Raw genomic sequence first — 17185 nt, 5'->3', positions numbered from 1 at the left:
GCTCCCGCAGAGCAGGGAGCCCGATGCGGGGCTCGATCCCAGGGCCCTGGGATCATGACCCGAGTCGAAGGCAGCCGCTCAACTGACTGAGCCACCCAGGCGTCCCTGTACAAAATATACTTAGAGCCATTCTTTTTCACTCATACTTTGCAAAAAACCCACAGAAAACCACCCCCACCCCCCAAACCAAGTTCTTCATCTGCATCATTGGCATCAGGGTCTGGTGGCTCCCGGGGCCAACAATCCTCTGGGTCCACTGGCTAAGCGCATGACACTATCCCTAGAAATTTTATCCCAAAATGCAAGTGTCCATTGGCATAACGTTCAGTTGGTTTTATTTATTTTTATAAATAAATAAGATCCAGACAGTTGGATTTAAAAACTCAATCCTGGGGCGCCTGGGTGGCTCAGCCGTTAAGCATCTGCCTTCGGCTCAGGTCACGATCCCAGGCTGCTGGGATCGAGCCCTGCATTGGGCTCCCTGCTCCACGGGAAGCCTGCTTCTCCCTCTCCCACTCCCCCTGCTTGTGTTCCCTCTCTCACTGCCTCTCTCTCTCTCTGTCAAATAAATAAATAAATAATCTTAAAAAAACAACAAAAAAAGCTCGATCCTGTAGGAGTGTGTCATCTCCCCAACACCTCCCACAGTGTCCAGAGACCTTTAGAACACTTGTTCCCCCATGCAACACTCGCAGAGTGGGAGGTCACATGTCATGCCCTCAGGAATAATGACTAAATCAGTGTTCTTTTGCCTTCCGCTCACCCCCACCCCACCCCCAGCCTTCCGTCTAACACTGCTTGGGGTCATCTGTGCTAAATGCGTCTTCTCCAAATGGTACTTTCAGCCCTAGAGAACTGAGTGAGCCTCTGTAGCAGTTCCTCACTCCTGAAGGATCATTTTGCCTTATATTCAGACCCATGCACTTAGAACTCGAGCCTCCGGAGCCCTGGGTGTCTGTCCAGGCAGTGTCCTTGGCCTGGATCCCTCTCGCTGCTCCCCTGCTGCCCCAGGCTGGGTTGTGTGCGCCTCCCTGCAGCACTAGGGCTCACCTGTGCACTCACTCAACTCCTGCAGTGGGCCTGCTCCCGAGACTCCCAGTAGCCCCCTGGGGGAGCAGCACCACCTCCATGATACGGACGAGGACACCCGGGCACAGGGAAGCCAAGGGCCAGCCGAAGCTCTCCAGCGGTGGAGTAGAGGCTGTGTCCTGTGGGGTTCTCTGGCAGGCCTTCCTGCTCACGGCCCCTAAGACGAGGGCACTCCCGTACCCCTTCCCTTGGCATCCACCCCACCCTACTGGCCGTGCTGGGGTCCTGAGTGGCCAGGCCTAGGACAACACCCACTCCCCCCGTTTTCTGGGCCCCTCTTGCTCCCTGGGACTTTGGGCAAGGGGCACACCCTGTCCTAGCCTCATCAGAGAACAGGGACGCCGAGTCCCCACCTGTGTGGCTGTGAGGAGGCCCCATCAGGCTGGACGGTCCCCAGTGCCTAGCACAGGTTAGTTTCACCTGTCAGTGCCTTGGTCCAGCTGGCGCCTTCCTGTGCCTCCCGGGCTGGGGCCCTCTGTCCTCCTTCATCACCAGCTCAGGGGCCCGAGTCCAGGCCGGTTTCCACCCGGGGCTCCTTTCTCCTCCACCTGCTGCCCTGGGGTTGTCTGAGTGGGTGTGGTGTTGGCGCTGGGTGCTTGGCTATGTGGGCCCTCTGGAAATGTCTCTCTGCCACTATTAGTGGCCCGGTGACCTTAACCTCTCTGAGCTTGTTTCTGCATCTGCAAAATGGAGAAAGCCAGAGGATCTACCCTCACGTGATTGTCCCGAGTCAGCCAGGTCGCCTCACTCACAAGCTCTGCGACCTCTCCCACCTCCACCTCCTCAGCCCCTGTTCTGGGGAGTTTCACAGGTGCCTTCCCTAGGGCCAGTATCCTTCTGAGTAGGAGACTCTTCTCTCCATAAACAGCCTACTTGATTTTGGCAGGACACCCTGGCCCTGTGAGGTGTGGGTGGTTGGAGACACGTATAGGGCTCTGATCAGCTGGCCGCATGACGTGGTGTCTGCTAGGCCCTGGCAGCACCTGGGGCTGGGCCGGGCTGAGCAAGGCTGCTTGGCCGTGGCCGCTGCCGGCTCAGTGTGTGTGTGTCGGGGTGGCAGGACGAGGCCCTGAGAGTCGGCTCCACACTGCCTAGCCCGCCACAGCTGCGGCTGTGAGGCCCCCCAGCCCCACCGGGAGAGTCGTTCCCACCCACAGCCCATGGACAGGGAGGCCCAAGTCAGTGGAGACTGCAGCCCTGGGTCTGGTGCCATTCCCGGCTAAGTGCCCTGAGGTCGGCATTGGCCTGCAGCTCCCCAGCCGAAGCCGGAGAACCCTCCTCTTGGCTGCTCTGGGAGCCTCCGGGCCTGCTGGCTGCTTGGACACTGGCTCCCAGATGCAGGCCAAGTTGAGAGAAGGCAAAGCGTCTGCCCCACCTCGCCTGCCCCCTCGGCTGAAACACCTCTCCACCGACAAATTTCTGCTTTATTAATTAATCACCTTGTATGTTACTGTTATACAACCATCAACATGGTTCAGGGATCAAGCTGAGTGGAAGCAAGTGAGTCGGGGCTCAGGGGCCACATGATCCAAAAGAGCACAGCAACCCCCCTCCCCCCCGGGGAAGACAGTACTGCCATGCAGGGTGGGCCGCGTCGAGGCCTTGGGTTTCCCTTACCAGCACACCCTGCAGCCTGGCCTCAGCCTTGGGGAGGCCTGGAGCCCCTGGCTCTAGAGAGTCCTGGCTCTAGATCCTTAGGAGCCAGCAGTGTAGAGGGCAGGGGGCTGGCTAGAGCTGAGCTAGCAAGAAAAGGACTTCCCAGTCTGCTGCCCTAGCGAGGGACGGGCTCTTTGGGCTCCTTCCCCTGGAGGTGGGCTCATGGGTGACGCCCTGGGCGCCAGGGCCTTCCGTCCTACTCAGCCTCTGAACTCAGCCCAGGACCTGGGCCCAGCAAATGCTGGGGATGACCCCATGGAAGGCCCTGGCTCAGGCCTGCAGGCCCTGCATTAGTCAGATCTGCAGGGTCCGGTGGGGAGGGAGCAAAGGAGCAGAACGTTGGTGGGCGGCCCACTCCCGGGGTGGGCGTGGCTGTGGCGCCGGCAGGCCTGAGCACAGGGGGCTCACAGCTTGGCCCGAGGGTGGTTCTGCAGCAGTGCGCGCATGTCCAGGAGTGCCTTCTCCAGGTAGTGCGCCAGGCGGGCTGCGTTGGTCTCGGCACAGCTGTTGTAGGCCGACACGGAGAAGTTGATGTGCGCCTCCATGGGGTTATAGCAAACGCCATAGCCATCTGGGACCACGGGCCCAAAGAACATGACACAGTCTGTCTTGGCAGGGACCTGGAGACAGCACAGGACTGAGGCTTCCATCCTACCCCACGGGCTCCCCTCCAGCCCCGCGGTGGCACCAGCCGGCCTTTCTATATCTCTGCTCGCACTGTGCTCTGCCCGAGACGCCCCTTCCTCTTCTCCAGCAGATGCCTTCCTTCTCCTCCTCCTTTGGGGCGCAGTTCTGGAGTCAACCCTCTACGGAGCTGTCCTTGCCATTCCCGAGGGAGCTTTAAGTGCTCCCTCCTTGAGCCTCCCCTGACCCCCAGCACTTCCTGGGGCAGGGAGGGCGGGGAACGTCACTGCCTTGGTCCCTGTGCTCCCAGCCTACACTGTGAGCCCCCAGGGACACAGGATGGTGGTCTGTCCCTGCTGTGTTCCAGTGCCCAGCACTGGATGGCATGACTCAGACGTTCCTTCGTGCCTGACCAGTGAATGAATGAAGGTGATTCTCCCACAGTGGGGGGGCGGGGGGGGATCTCTGACTCCTTCTCAGCCTCCCTGAGCTGCAGCCCAGCCCCCTGACTCCAGCTCTTCCACCAGAACTCAGTTCTTCAGCAGTGGACATGGGGTGGCCTCTATGGGTCACGCCACCACCAAGGTCTGACCATGTTCTGGACTTTGGCTCTATTCAGTGGAGCCTTTGTCCAGCTCCAGCAGGGTCTGTGCCATCCCACCCCAGGGCACCTAGGGCAGTGGCGGGGGCCCGGAGGGCAGGAAAACCCAGATGGCTCCGGGGCAGTGGCCCACCTGGCTGGTGGAGAGGTTGAAGTGCATAGCGACAGCGTAGGAGGTGTCCATAAAGATGTCGGGCATGCTCACCAGGTCCTCAATGGCCTGCAGCTTCAGGCCCAGCAGGTGCCGGTCGAAGGCCTCCCCGCGGATGGCCTGTGAGAGGGGAAGCCATCAGGCGCAGCGGCTGCAGGCCCAGAGGGTGCCCCTGACCTTCCTCAAAGGCCTGCGGCAGCAGCGCCTCTTCCACACGGTGGTCCCTTGGACTCCCAAGACCAGAGGGTCCAGGCAGTACAGCCCTCCCGTTACAGATGGGGAAACTGAGGCCCAGGGACCTGTCCAGGGAGGGACCAGGGCAGGATTTAAGAACACAGGCCTACAGCTGGGTGGCCTGGCCCCATCCCGGCTATGGGGCCTTGGCAGGTCACTTACATCCTGGAGCCTCAGTGTCTTCATCTATAAAATGGGGATGGTCACTGAATTTCCTTTTACAGGGTGGCAGTGAGATCGAAATGGACATCTGCATGGAACGTGGGCCGAACCCGGCGCACACAGGTGCTCAGAGCCAGATGGAAACCCAGGCCTCCACCCTCCTGACCACCGCCCAAGCTGTCAGAGGGCAGGACCGCTGCTGTTGGCCAGACCCTGCAAACCCTCAGCGTCCTGGGCTCCCGGGACACTGAGGAGAGAGCAAGACGCAAGGGTTCTGGGGCTGAGCCAGCAAGATCCAGAGGCTAACCCGGGACCAACAAAGTCACTGGGCTGAGCCTTGGTTTCTCCAATTTTAAAACGGCAATATTCAGCCTGGCTCCAGGTGCCCCAAGTGCCCCAAGGTTTGGGGAGGAGGGGTTTGTGTTAAGGGTGAGCAGCATTTGCTGCAGGGATGGACAGGCAGACGGACAGCTGGGAAATGAGGTCGTTCGGTCACCTGGTCGGCGTAGGCTCGGTGGGCTTGCACGGCCTTCCGCAGCAGCTCCACCTTCTGGTGCTCCTAGGGGGTGAGGGAGTTGAAGTGTATGTCCCTTCCCTGTTCCTGCCGCCCACACCCCAGCAGCCCACTTCCCAGCCAGCACCAGAGTCCACGCCCTCTGAGAGCAGAAATGGGAACTGCCCTCTCTCTCTCGTCAGTCCTTCTCCGAGGCCTGACCCATAGGGCAGAAGCTCGCTGCAGATAAGTGAATGAACAAACAGTTCCTTTTAGTCTTTGGCTGCCAGGAAGCTCAGGGCCAAATCATGACTCCACCTTCTGGGAGATTCCCAGCACCCAGGGGTTGAAGGGTTGGAAGGACAGGAGGTGCTCAATCAATGGTGTGATGACAGAACGTATAGGAAGGGAGACCAGCTTGCCCACCCTTACCCTGGACCACTCACCGACACGCTGGGGTCATCCATGGCTTTGACGAAGGCCAGTGAGTCCATGGAGGCAGAGCGGATGGTGTCGGTGCGGCCCAGGTGAAACATGCGCAGGGAGGCACTCTCGTACGTGGCGCACGCCTGTTTGTAAATCCTGGGTGGGAGAGGGGGCTGAGCACCCCCCTGGCAGGTTGCCCCGCCTCCACCCCCAGGCCTCATGCCTCCTCCACCGGCGGGGTGGGGGCGGGGCGCACCGGTAGTAGGCCAGCTGTAGGGCCATCTGGACAAAGGCATCGGGGCTCAGCTTCTCCGCCTTGGGGAAGTCTTTTCCAAAGTGGTGGAACACCATCACCATGATGTCCAGGTCCTGGATCATGCTGGGGTGGGGTGAGAGGGAGCTGGATGAGGGGCAGGCAGCATCTGGCAGCCCCTGGCTGCCCAAGGGAAGGCCCAAGAGCAGGCTCAGTAGCAGCGGGGTATGACAACAGACCCAGAACGGGAGCCCGGCAGGCTCCAGGGACCCGGGCTTTTACCCTAACTTAACCATCTGTGCCCGGTGCTTACATGCTGAGATTCTGCCTGGCCTTTTCAATGTCACTCTTGATCTCGGGGGTGATGTTGAACCGCAGCTTCTTGGGCATGGGCAGGGGCACCATGGGGGACCGCACAAGCTCGGGCTTCTTCCTGCATGGGACACGAGGAGGCCTCGGGAGCCTGGGTCCATACCTGGGCCTGGGGTGGGGGTGGGGCACGGTCCCCGAGGCTGGAGGGAGCCAGCCTAGGGAGACCCTGGGTTTGCTCCTTAGAAAAATGCCTTCGCCCCAGCTTTCTAGGAGCCACATGGAGGAGGCCTGCAGAGGGGAGGGGACTTGTCCGAGGTCCTGCAGCTGCGAAGTGGCAGAGCCGGAAGGCAAACCCAGGTCTGACAGACTCTACGCCCAGGCCTTCCTTCCTCCAGCTTCATTTGAAGAAACAGATTCCCAGGCCCAAGGGAGAGGGGCGTTCCCCATGTGTGTCACCTATCACCGGGAGCTAGGGAACTGGGTGGAGGGTGGGACGACCACACTCACGTGAACTCGATGACGTGGTCCACAAGGGCAATGATGGGGGGGCCCTCTGCTGCTGCATGCTCATAAACAAGCCCACAGGAGCCATCTTCTGCCACGATGAACTATGGAGGGGCGCAGGCACCCGTCAGGCCCAGGGCCCTAGAGCCACTCTCTGCTGGCTGGGTCCGTGGGAAGCGCCTCTCTGAAGCCATCTCAGGGGTTGGGCTGACTTATGATTGTTATTAGTAACAGCTAATGCTCAGCAGGGGCCTCGGGCCCATTCCAGGCCACAGCAAGCACATCGCATACTCATACACCTCACTGAGTCCCTGCACGACCCTCCCTGGGGGTCATTTTACAGGCGCAGAGAGGGAAAGTCACGGCCAAGACCGCGTCGCTCTGCCTGGCCCCACAGCCCAGGCTCTCTCTGATGTGCTGCAGGGGCGACAGCGGTTTCTGGGCCAGGCCCGCTAATGACAGGCTACCCGCCTGGTAATTACAGCCACGTCCACCTGCTGGCTTCCCACCTGTTTTACTAGCTGGGAGGCCAGGGACGCCCAGGCGAGGGGCAGGAAGTCCTGAGGCTGCAGTGGGCCAAGTTTGGGTGTGCGTCCTGGCCCCGCCGAGGCCTCACCTGCAGCGTCTTGTCGAACCAGCGATTGCCGCTGTTAAGCTTGCCCCCGCCCCCGTGCAGCATCTGGCCGGCCACGTGGCTGCGGTACACATCGTCCGAGACCCGGGGCATGGGGGCGTCCAGGCACAAGGTGAAGATGCTCTTCTGGATGGAGCGTACTGATTCCCGGTTCACCTTGTCTGTGGAGGCAGGCGGGAGGGGTGTGAGATGGGGCTGAATGTCAGGCCCGGGGAGGCCTCGGAGGCTTCCAGAGCATTCATCTCGTGTTAGGTGTGGGCGTCAGAGCTTTACCCTCAACAGGACCCTGCGGCTCCCCTGGCACCCCGTAAGGCAGGGCCCAATACCAGACCCGCATTAGAAATGAGGAAACAGGGGCGCCTGGGTGGTTCAGTTGGTTAAGCGTCTGCCTTTGGCTCAGGTCATGAAGAGCCTGCAACACCTGATCTCAGGGTTGTGAGTTCGAGCCCCAAGTTGGGTGTAAAGATTTCTAACAAAATAAAAATAAACTTAAAAAAAAAAGAGGAGGGGCGCCTGGGTGGCTCAGTCGTTAGGCGTCTGCCTTTGACTCAGGTCATGGTCCCAGGGTCCTGGGATCGGGCGGGCCCTGCTTTGGGCTCTCTGCTGGGTGGGAGGTCTGCTTCTCCCTCTCCCACTCGCCCTGCTTGTGTTCCCTCTCTCGCTGTGTCTCTCTCTGTCAAACAAATAAATAAAATCTTATAAAAAAAAAAAAAGAGGGGTGCCTGGGTGGCTCAGTCAATTAAGCACCCGACTCTTGATTTTGGCTCAGGCCAGGGTCTCAGGGTCGTGAGGTCTGAGATGGAGCCCTGGGGCTCAGCGGGGAGTCTGCCTGTCCCTCTCCTTCCCCCTCTGCCCCTCCCCCAACTCTTGTGCATAACTAAATAAAATCTAAAAAAAAAAAAAAGAAATGAGGAAACAGAAGCCCCAGGTCACGTGGAAAGCCAGTGTGGCTCAGGGCCAACACAGGGGTCTGGCTCTGGGGACAATGCCCCGACCAACACAGGATTTGGAAGGAACGTGGAGGCAGAGGTGGGGTCTGCAGCCAGAGGACTTCGACTGTTACCGTAACTTGCTGCTTAACAGAGGGAAACTAAACCCAAACAAGCCTTAGTTTCCTCATCTGTGAAATGGACCAACAACACCCACTCTGACTTGAGAGGATTCAGTGAAAAATGTGGCTGCCCAGGGCCTGGTGGGGGGCCTCTCTTCCTTCTTCCACCCCCACCCAGGGGCACCTTTGATGAGGGTGTTGTACGCCTTGGCCCAGGAGTTGCGGTGGTTGGAGGTGAGAATGCCCACGGGCTCTTTGTTGGTTTGCAGCGACGAGTTCCAGATCTTCTCCAGTTGCACGAAGATCTGATCTGATGTCAGGGGTGTCCCATCGCTGTGGTACACGTCCAGCTCAAAAAACTATCCGGGCACAGGCAAGTGGAGAGAAGGGAGGCATGGGAGGGGTGTGTGTGTGTCTCAGACTGGCGGCAGTTACCTCCCACCCCTGCCTCCTCCTGGCCTTGGCAACCCAGAAGTTGCAGCCAGTGCCAGCTGGCCCAGGTCCTGCCGAGGGGACGAAGTCAGGCCATGGGTGTGAGCGGGGGGAGGGCCTTGCACTGCTCTCCCCCAGGCTGGGCAGGCCCGCGGCCCCTCCTGGCTGCCCTCAGGCTGGGGCCTAGCGGGGCACCCGGTGGAGACGCCCAGGGTGTGCCTGCTCCTGGGCACGCGGGGGCCTGTGCGGTGGGGCGGCTGACTTTTGGCCCTGCCCCCCTCCTCCCCTGCAGCAGGCTGGGAGCCCACCCACTTGGTAGTTGTGCACCACAGTGATGTGCATGGGCGGCTTCTTGGTCTTGCTGAAGCTGATGACCGTGTCCTGCTTGGGGCCTGGCACGCGGCAGGAGGACAGGATCTGATAGTACTGGTTCATGCACAGCGGCTTCCCCCCCAGGTACTCCACGGGCAGGGTCTCGCTGCGGGGGGGGGGGGGGGGGGGCAGAGGGCCAGGGGGGGGGCCCCCAGGCAAGTAAGTGGGAAAGAGGACAAGACCGGCAGGAAGCTGCTGCTGGGCACAGCTGAGAAGGGGGCTCACACAAGTGGTGTCCCGACCCCCACTCAGCAGGAGCCAGGGCTGGGTCAGGGCCTGGCCTGCGGTCAGGAGGCCTGTCTTCCACCCTGGCTGGGCCCTGCTGGGGTCACCCCGGAAACCCCCTTCCCCCTCTGTGCTTCAGTTTGCCACAGGAGACATGAAGCAGTGAGTCAACCTCTGCGGTCCTCTTTGTTTGCCTGGGACACCAATTCCAGGGGTCTGTCGGGACCATGTCACCAGGCGGCGGACTCAGCAGCGGGAGCAGAGGACCTAGGTGTTCCAGTCCCCACACTCTGTCTCCCCAACCCCAACAGAGGCTGGGCCAACAGGAAGTGAAAGCGAGGAGCTCTGGGCCAGCCCAGCATCGGTCTGCTGATTGGCCTTGCCCCGGCCCAGGCTGGAGTGGCTGTGGTAATTGGGAGGGGGAAGGGGAGTGGGGGCGGGCTGCTCACTTGTCAACCATGGCCTTGAAATCCAACACGCCCTCGATGAATTTGGCAGCGAACCTGGGGGGACCAATTAGAGATCAGAGGCTGTGTGGACTCCTCGAGGGAGGTCCCTGATCAGGGACACCCGTGGGCTGATGGGAGGGGCCTAGTCAAAGGAGACAGATTGCTTCACTTCTGATTCACCGCTTGCAGTAAGCATGAAGGAGTTCAAGGGCAGGACCTGTGTTTGAGTCCCAGCTTGCCTTTCTGAGCCAGCTTTCTCTTATCTCTAGAGGGAGAGCTCTTAGAGGGCCCAGGGAGATGCTTCAGCCAAGCCCTGGCAGGATGTAGGTATAATGAATGGAGGTACGATTATAGCTGGTTTACTGGTCAGTGCTGGTGGATTCTACCCACACAGGGCCTGAAACCCTGAACCACAGCCTGGAGCCTGGAAGGAGGTCACCCTTCTCTGAAACCTCAGTTATAGAGGGACCTGGGACCTTGGGGGACAGGGAGTATGAATGGGAGGGCAGTGGCTCAGGGTGTCCCCTCTGATTGGTACCTTCCTGTCTGGGGGCCTCTGTGTCTCCCAGGCCACCTCTCTCAACCTGACCTTCCTCCTTGGATGGTCTGGGCCACGCCAATCACGCCTGACACCTGGGCTGCCCCTGGACCATGTGGACCACGGGCTGGAGTCTGAGCCAGAATTCTTGGGGTACCCTGGTCCCTTTAAGAGAAACAGGTGGTAGCCCTGGGTGGCTGGTCCTTGGGCAGGAGATCCCTGTCACTGGTATTTTTATCCCTGGTAGTCCCGGAACAGGGGCCAGGGCAAGTGACATGGCCAAATGTGGAAAAGGGGACTGTGTATAAAGTCACCCTTGTGGCCAGTTGGAGAGAGAGAGGAGGGTGGTGAAGTATCAGAACTGATGTGAGGGATAGCCTCAGGTTTAGAGGGAGGGAGGAGACATGGTCCACAGTGTGGTGACCAGTTATAAAGCTGTAAAGCCAGGAAGACCCTGCTTTCTGGCCCGGATCAGCCAATCCTGAAAGGTACTCTTGGGCAAGCCCTTTCATTGCTCTGAGCCTCAGTTTCCCCATCTGTAAACTAGGGATGATACTCCCGACTTCATAAGGCTGAATGTGGGGATGAAAGATAATGACCAGGACTGGGGCCCCTGCAGTCTCCTGAGGCATTGGACGTCAGGGCCCTGAACATGCCTGGAGCCCTGTCCCAGTCGCAGCCACTCACCGGAGCTGTCCCTGCAGGTCCACAAAGTCCTGTTTGGGCAGGGCCACACCAGGGCTGGAGTAGATGACCAGGGGCTGGCGGTACTGGAGGTAGGCTGTTTTGAGCCACCATTCGGACAGCTGGGAAAAGGACCAGAGCCTGTGAGGCATGGGCGGGGAGCTGGCTGGGCCCCTTCTGCCCCCACTATAGAGCGCAGATCCTCAGTGTGAATGCTCAGATCCAGAGCCCCCCACCCCCTTCAACCCACCAGCAGCACCCCATCATTTCCCCTTCGCCTGAGGCAATCCACCTTAGCAAGATAAATCAGACAATATTGCCAAGCCAAAGATTCCAGAGAGAAAGACCGGGCAGGAAACCTGAGGGTGGGGGTGGAGTGGGGTGAGGGGAGGAGGCAGAGGCAGAAATGGGAATCATTTTCCTTTCTTTTACAAACCTTTTTTTTTTTTTTTTTAAGATTTTATTTATTTATTTGAGAGAGAGTGAGAGCACAAGCAGGGGGAGCGGCAGAGGCAGAGGGAGCAGCAGGTTTCCCACTGAGCAGGGAGCCCGATGCGGGACTCGATCCCAGGACCCTGGGACCATGACCCGAGCCGAAGGCAGACGCTTCACCGACTGAGCCACCCAGGCGCCCCTCTTACACACTTTTGATCAATGATTTTACTACTTTTAGAAAGAAAAAAATATATGCCGGATAGGGGCGCTGGGTGGCTCAGTCGTTGAGCGTCTGCCTTCGGCTCAGGTCATGATCCCAGGGTCCTGGGATTGAGCCCCACATCGGGCTCCCTGCTCAGTGGGAAACCTGCTGCTCCCTCTCCCACTCCCCCTGCTTTGGTTCCCCCTCTTTTTGTGTGCCTCTCTGTCCAAAAAAAAAAAAAAAAAAAAAAATATATATATATATATATATATATGCCGGATAGACAAAAAAGGGAAAAAGGGAAAAATCTATAAAGTCTGATGAATATGTTTTTGATTGTCCCAGGGAGACATTCTCCAGGGAGCCAGGAATGCACGGGCTCAGTGCAGTGTAGCCCTTGGGACCCTGGTCCTCCGTGGCCTGGGTTTTGTTGGTGTCAGACTGGGGTGCAGACACTCCCTTGGGTCTCCAGGTCAGGGCCATCTTGGGAAAGCTCCCTGTGAGGGTAAATCACTGCCGTAGTGACAAGATGTGGGTACCACATCCTGTGTCTCCACCTGGTGGTCTATCCTCTGCCCAAGGGGCGCTAGTTCCACTGGGGGAGCAGTCTCTCTGGGGACCAGCCATGGACAGGCTGTTGAAGGCTCCTATCCCCAGGCTGTGCAGACTATCACTGACTATCATCCTTGAGCCTTACGTGCTGACTGTACTACCCCCCTCGCTCTGCCCCTGCAAGCACATGTCTAAAACACCTCTCTGGCCGGTCTCTCCATCCCAGGTGCCCCACACCCCCACTGTGTTTCCTCTCCCCTCTCAAACGGCACTGGGACCTGCCTCTTCCCTGAACAGTTTCTGCTTGGGGAACTGCTGGCCTGCAGCACCAGGCCACCAGCCGTGGGCCCCTGGCAAGGGGTGAGGGAAGGTGATGTGCCCAGGTTATACAGCAGGCCGGGGAGGAACGTCTGTCTGCTGACTTGTGACCTGAGGACAGGGCTCCTGGTCGGCCAGACACTCCTGTGTAGCTCAGGGCCTCCCTGAGAGCAGCTGTGTGGCTCTGGGCTTTCAATCTACCCCTCTCGGCCTCAGCTTCCTCATCTGTGGGTCAGGGAGGAGCAGACAGGAATTCCCTCCCCTTGGGAGCAGCCGGGCTGCCCTTCGGCCAGGGGCCCCCACTCCATTAGGATCTCAGGGCCTCTGGCCAGAGCTGGGAAATAAGGGGAGATCCTGCAGAGTGGGCGTTCCCCTGCTGAGAATCTGCTGGGCACGAGGGCCCTGTGAGTGGAGAAGGGGATACCCCTACCTCTTCAGCTAGAAGCTTCTGTGGGAAGGAGTTCCGGGATAAAAATGTTGGGAAACCGCCAGACCACAGACTCTCTAAGTGCCTGCCAAGGCTCAGTACATGCCAGCCTGCCAGTTGGTGACTCCTAGCTCCTGTGTGCAGCCCCCAGCCCTCCACCTGCCCCACTCAGAGCATCTCCCACCTTATATGGCTGAAACCCGGCTCTGGTTCTCTCCCACAAGACTGCTCCCCCCTCGGCCCGCCCCGTCTTGGCCAGTCTCCCTCTCCCCCCGGCCCGCCACGCAGTTGCTTTAGGTCAGGACGGCTCCCCCCACAACCCCCATCAGCAAGGGCCACTGGTGCTGCCTCCAGAACATACACGGGACAGAGGGAACTGACTCATCTGCCCTCTCCCTGCTGGCATCTCCCTTGGGGTGCCAGTGCCAGCCTCATCCCATGCCTCCCACCCCCACACCCGCTTCCCTCCCCGCAGTTGGGGGGGGTCCTTTTCCACCGTGCTGAGGTGCAAGATGCACACAGAAAAGAGCACGGAGCATCAGTGTGGACCCAGTTTCACGAGCTGTGCACACCTGCATGACAGATGGGGACAAGGAACCAGGGCGACCTGACCTGTCACTGAACAGGACCAATGGCCCACTTGGAGCCATCCTGTGGCCCCCTCCCACGGGACTCCAGCCCAGATTCCTTCCTCTGATGCGCCCCACACCCCCAGCCCCAGGCCACCGCTCTACATTCCAGCCTTGGCTGTTGGACATGCTAGGCTCTTGCCACCTTGGCCCAGTTGTTCTCTGTCTCAGATCCAAGGCCACCTCCCCGCTGCCCACTCAAAACAAAGACACTGCCATTCTCCTCTCTCCCTTTTTTCTCCTGGGGAAATTCACTGCCGGAAAGAAACTCATCCACTCACCTGTATGCTGGTTAATCACCTTGCTTCCCACCCGCCTTGAATGTCAGCCCCAAGGGACCATGGACTGTGTCCTTCTTGCTCGCTCAGGGACCGGCCTAGTGCGAGGCACAGAGGAAGCGCTCAAGAAACCCCGTGGCACGAAAGAATGTGCCAGAGCAGCTGGTGCTAGGAAATTCAGCATGAGGCCGGCACCAGGCCACAGCGAGGGATGCTCTCATGACCTGAACCTCTGAGAGGGCCCCAGGCCCCTCAACCCGTATGGGAACAGGGAGCTCCACTCACCCAGTTCTCCGTCTTCCTGGCCCTGCGCTCCAGCCCCTTCTGCAGGCGCTCCCCTACACCCCCTGCGGTCTGAAACTCTTCCACCAGCTGCTTGGTCTGGGCCCACTCCTCCTCGCTCACGATGGGCTGCAGCGCCTTGAGGTAGCGGTCCAGGGACTGGCGGAGCGCGGGCACGGGCAACCGGGGCAGCGAATCCTGGTGGGCCTTGAAGCGGCTGGAGACATTCATCAAGGAGGAGGGCCTGAGGAAGCCCAGTGGCTTCACCTGCAGGCAGCAGAACATCCTGCTCATTCTCGCACCGGCTCTGGAAGACCCTGGTAATCCTAAAGCTCTGGTCCTGGGCACTTATGTGCCCATCCCTGGGGTCAGAGACAGCCTCTTGGGTGGTGCCTCCCTGGCTTCCCAGCCCTCAAACTGTAGGTGTCTCCACCTCTCTGGGGCCTGGGGATGCAGGTAGGGGGATGGGCAGGGGTGTGGCCATTGATCCCGGTAACCGGGAACCAAGTCAGGATGAATGGCACCTGTTGGAGGTGGCAGAGCTGACAGCGACCTGTCACCTGTCTGGAAGCAACAAGGCCCCACCTTCTTCACCCTAGCCCAATGAGCCAGCCAGCAAGCAGCGAGGTGACCGCTCCCACCCAGGGGTCCCCGCCTCCATTTCTCCCACCCTTGCCAAGCTGGGAGATGAGAGGCATAAAGAGAAAGTCAGAAAGAGCCGGAAGACGACAGCACCTTTGGGCGAGGGCCAGGCCTTGGTTTTCATCTGTCTGTGGGATGGGCACAGAGGCAGCACAGGGGCAGTGCCGTGGTAAGCAAGAGCTAAATGGCCTGATAGGTGGGTAGGAGGTGGCAGAGAGAGAAAATTGGGGAGATTCTGGAGGTGGGCAGAAAGAGAAATAGGAGATCCGGGGGCTGTGGGCAGCAGTGGATAGGCAAGTGGCAGAGGATTGTTCCATACCTTCTCTTTCTGCTGCCCGTCCTCCATGGCAGGACTGAGGTTCTGAGCCCTGTCTTTCTGCCTTGGGCTGGGCCTCTAAGCCTAACTGTGCTACCCAGTGGGCGAGCAGAACCTAGCAAGAGACAGCCACTTGCCTGGGCTGGAAAGAGAAGACAAGAGCCAAGATTCAGGGGGGACGCAGAGGCGGAAGTGGCAATGGCTTTGGTGGCTAGGGTGGCATCTAGGGTTGTGGCGGTGGCAGGCATCCTTCTTGGCTGCCAGAAGTAGAGGATTAGGGAGCAGGTGAAGGGGCTGGTAGTAGGCACCAGAGTAGGAGGAAACCTGGACTATGTTCTCCTCTCTTCTCTGGGTGGGTCTGGTGCCAGGGCGAGGAGGAATTTTTAAAAATCCACCTGTTGGAATCTGCGTAGGTTTGTTTAATGATGGAAAACTTGCCTGGAGGCAGAAACTGCCTGGCCACTGAGATTCCACCACAACCGTGAAATCAGTCCTGTAAACTGGGGTGGGTGCAAGACAGCAGACACTGGGAAAGGGCCATTAAGTGGCCAGGGGCTGCTAAGAGCTCATCCCGTTTTCCTCCAGTACCCTTGGAGCCCTTCTGGGGGCCTCCCTTCCACCAAAGCCTGCTTCTCTTGAGCCGTCACCTGGGGGCAAGAGTGGAGGACTTCGGGCACTAAAAAAATAAACTGAAGGAGGAGGCAGCTGGTTTTGGGATTCTGCTAGATTTGAGTCACCAGATCCGGGGGATTCTGGCCAAGTCTCTCCTTGCCTCAGTTTCCCCAGCCGTAAAGTGATCAGGCCACCCAGCAGGTCCTGGAGGATGACCTAGAAGCTGTCTGTCAGACGGGGGCACTGCTCGGTGTCAGTGGCAAGGGTGACATGGAGCCTTGGGGTTCTGGGAGATCTGGAAGAGCCTCTGGGCCAGCGGATGAGTAACCTCAGCCCCCTGGGCCAGGTAGTGTCTGTTTGAACATCCTTCTTGGTATAGACAGAAGGAGATACAAGCAGAGATATGCTTGGAGGAGAGAGGAAAGGAACTCAAATCAGAGTGGCAGCACTGCTTGCTGCCCTGTGGGGAGGATTCTGGGGTAGACATGGACAAGCTGGCGGGGAGGGACTGGTGGCGACAAAGGGTATGGGGCTGCCAACTGCTGCCTCCTGCCGGTTCAGAGGATCTTCCAAGCCGCCCAGCTTGAGGCCTCCACATGAATTTCTCTGGCCACACAAAATTCCCCAGGGGCCATTTGATAAGCCCAAGGAGACTGACCAACTGGATGAGGTTGGAGAAGTGGCTCTGGCCTGGGCATAGATGGCTCAGGCTGAGTATGCGACAGTTGTGTGAGTCAGGGAATAACTGGGGGAAAGACCCCCGGTCCCTCAGCTCCTTGGCTCTGGGTCTAAGGGTGGAGGTGCTGCCTGAAGCCAGGGTCCCCACTATCTTTTCCAGGTGGCTGGAATTTAGAGCCACACGACGTGCGTTCGATCGGATCTCTGACCTTGAGCCTCCGTCCCCTCCTCTGCCAAGCAGGGTTAGTCCACCTGGGGATCCCACCCCAGCAGCTGTTGGCCGGGCAGGACAGTGGCCACCAGGCCGCGTCGCCTCCATGGCCTGTTTCTCCGTTCCGGCGCAGCTGCGTGTCTGGCCCGACTCGCGGCCCGCCCGTCCTGTCCAGGGCCCGCCCGCCCGGGTTCCTCGCCGTACTCACCACGGTCCTGACCGCGAAAGCCAACATCTCTGGGGCCCGCCCGCGGACACACAGTCCGCTCCGTCCGCCGCACTGGGCAAAGTCCCCGCCGTTGCCTCCGCCTCCGCCGCCGTCGGTGGGTCCCCGCTAGAGTCTCCGGGCCAAGGTTGCAGAGTCACCGCCGGAGGCGGCCCGGCGCCCACCCACCGGGCCGGGCGGGCGGCGGGCTGGGGGCCCCCGGGAGGAGGGCTCTTGGGGCGGGGCCACCAACCGGTTGCGCGCCCGGGCGGCTAGCCGCGAGCGCGGGGCGGGGCTGGCCGGGGGCGGAGCCGAGGGCGCAGTTAGTGGTCGCGAGACCCCGCGAGGCCGCGGAATCCAGGAAGACGGGCCAAGAAGGCTGCTGTCCAGCTCGCCGTCTCCCACCTCCACAGGCTGTCTAAGCTGTTGGAGGCAGTCGCGTGCACCCCTCTCGGTCCATCTGGTGTCCTTGAGCTCTACTCTCAGAGCGGCAGGAAAACACAACCAT

At 59.8% G+C, this 17185-nt stretch overlaps 1 protein-coding gene across 2 annotated transcripts; it reads right to left on the bottom strand.

Annotated features, from left to right (window-relative positions):
* Positions 1-2493: 2493 nt before the first annotated feature.
* On the bottom strand, positions 2494-17131 carry CRAT (carnitine O-acetyltransferase). 2 transcript variants are annotated; one of them, XM_035015652.1, is made up of 15 exons: positions 16681-17131; positions 14975-15113; positions 14017-14280; positions 10894-11012; positions 9669-9722; positions 8935-9100; positions 8375-8549; positions 7122-7300; positions 6509-6609; positions 6003-6122; positions 5693-5815; positions 5457-5592; positions 5014-5076; positions 4104-4241; positions 2494-3365 (listed from the first exon to the last, which is right to left on the bottom strand). In XM_035015652.1, the coding sequence occupies exons 2-15, from the start codon at positions 14999-15001 to the stop codon at positions 3150-3152; spliced, it is 1881 nt and encodes a 626-aa protein (XP_034871543.1). In that variant the 5' UTR covers positions 15002-15113; positions 16681-17131; the 3' UTR covers positions 2494-3149. The 2 variants fall into 2 exon arrangements, with proteins under 2 accessions (XP_034871543.1, XP_034871542.1); XM_035015651.1 differs by lacking the exon at positions 14975-15113.
* Between the last annotated feature and the right edge of the window lie 54 nt (positions 17132-17185).

This window comes from Mirounga leonina, unplaced genomic scaffold, assembly GCF_011800145.1.
Source record: "Mirounga leonina isolate KUSES-001 unplaced genomic scaffold, KU_Mleo_1.0 Mir_170, whole genome shotgun sequence".
NCBI classification, from domain to species: domain Eukaryota; kingdom Metazoa; phylum Chordata; class Mammalia; order Carnivora; family Phocidae; genus Mirounga; species Mirounga leonina.
The sequence above is the reverse complement of the archived record's forward strand: the minus strand, read 5'-3'. Positions and strand labels throughout refer to the sequence as shown.

What these genes read in the sequence shown, in the direction of transcription:
- CRAT (XM_035015652.1), bottom strand. Translation starts at nt 15,001, where the DNA reads ATGGAGGACGGGCAGCAGAAAGAGAAG. An exon ending in CCAGGAAGACGGAGAACTGG is followed by an intron (nt 11,013 to 14,016) that starts GTGAGTGGAGCT and finishes TCCTTTTCCCAG; the next exon opens with CTGTCCGAATGGTGGCTCAA. An exon ending in GGTTCGACAAGACGCTGCAG is followed by an intron (nt 6,610 to 7,121) that starts GTGAGGCCTCGG and finishes GCCCCTCCATAG; the next exon opens with TTCATCGTGGCAGAAGATGG.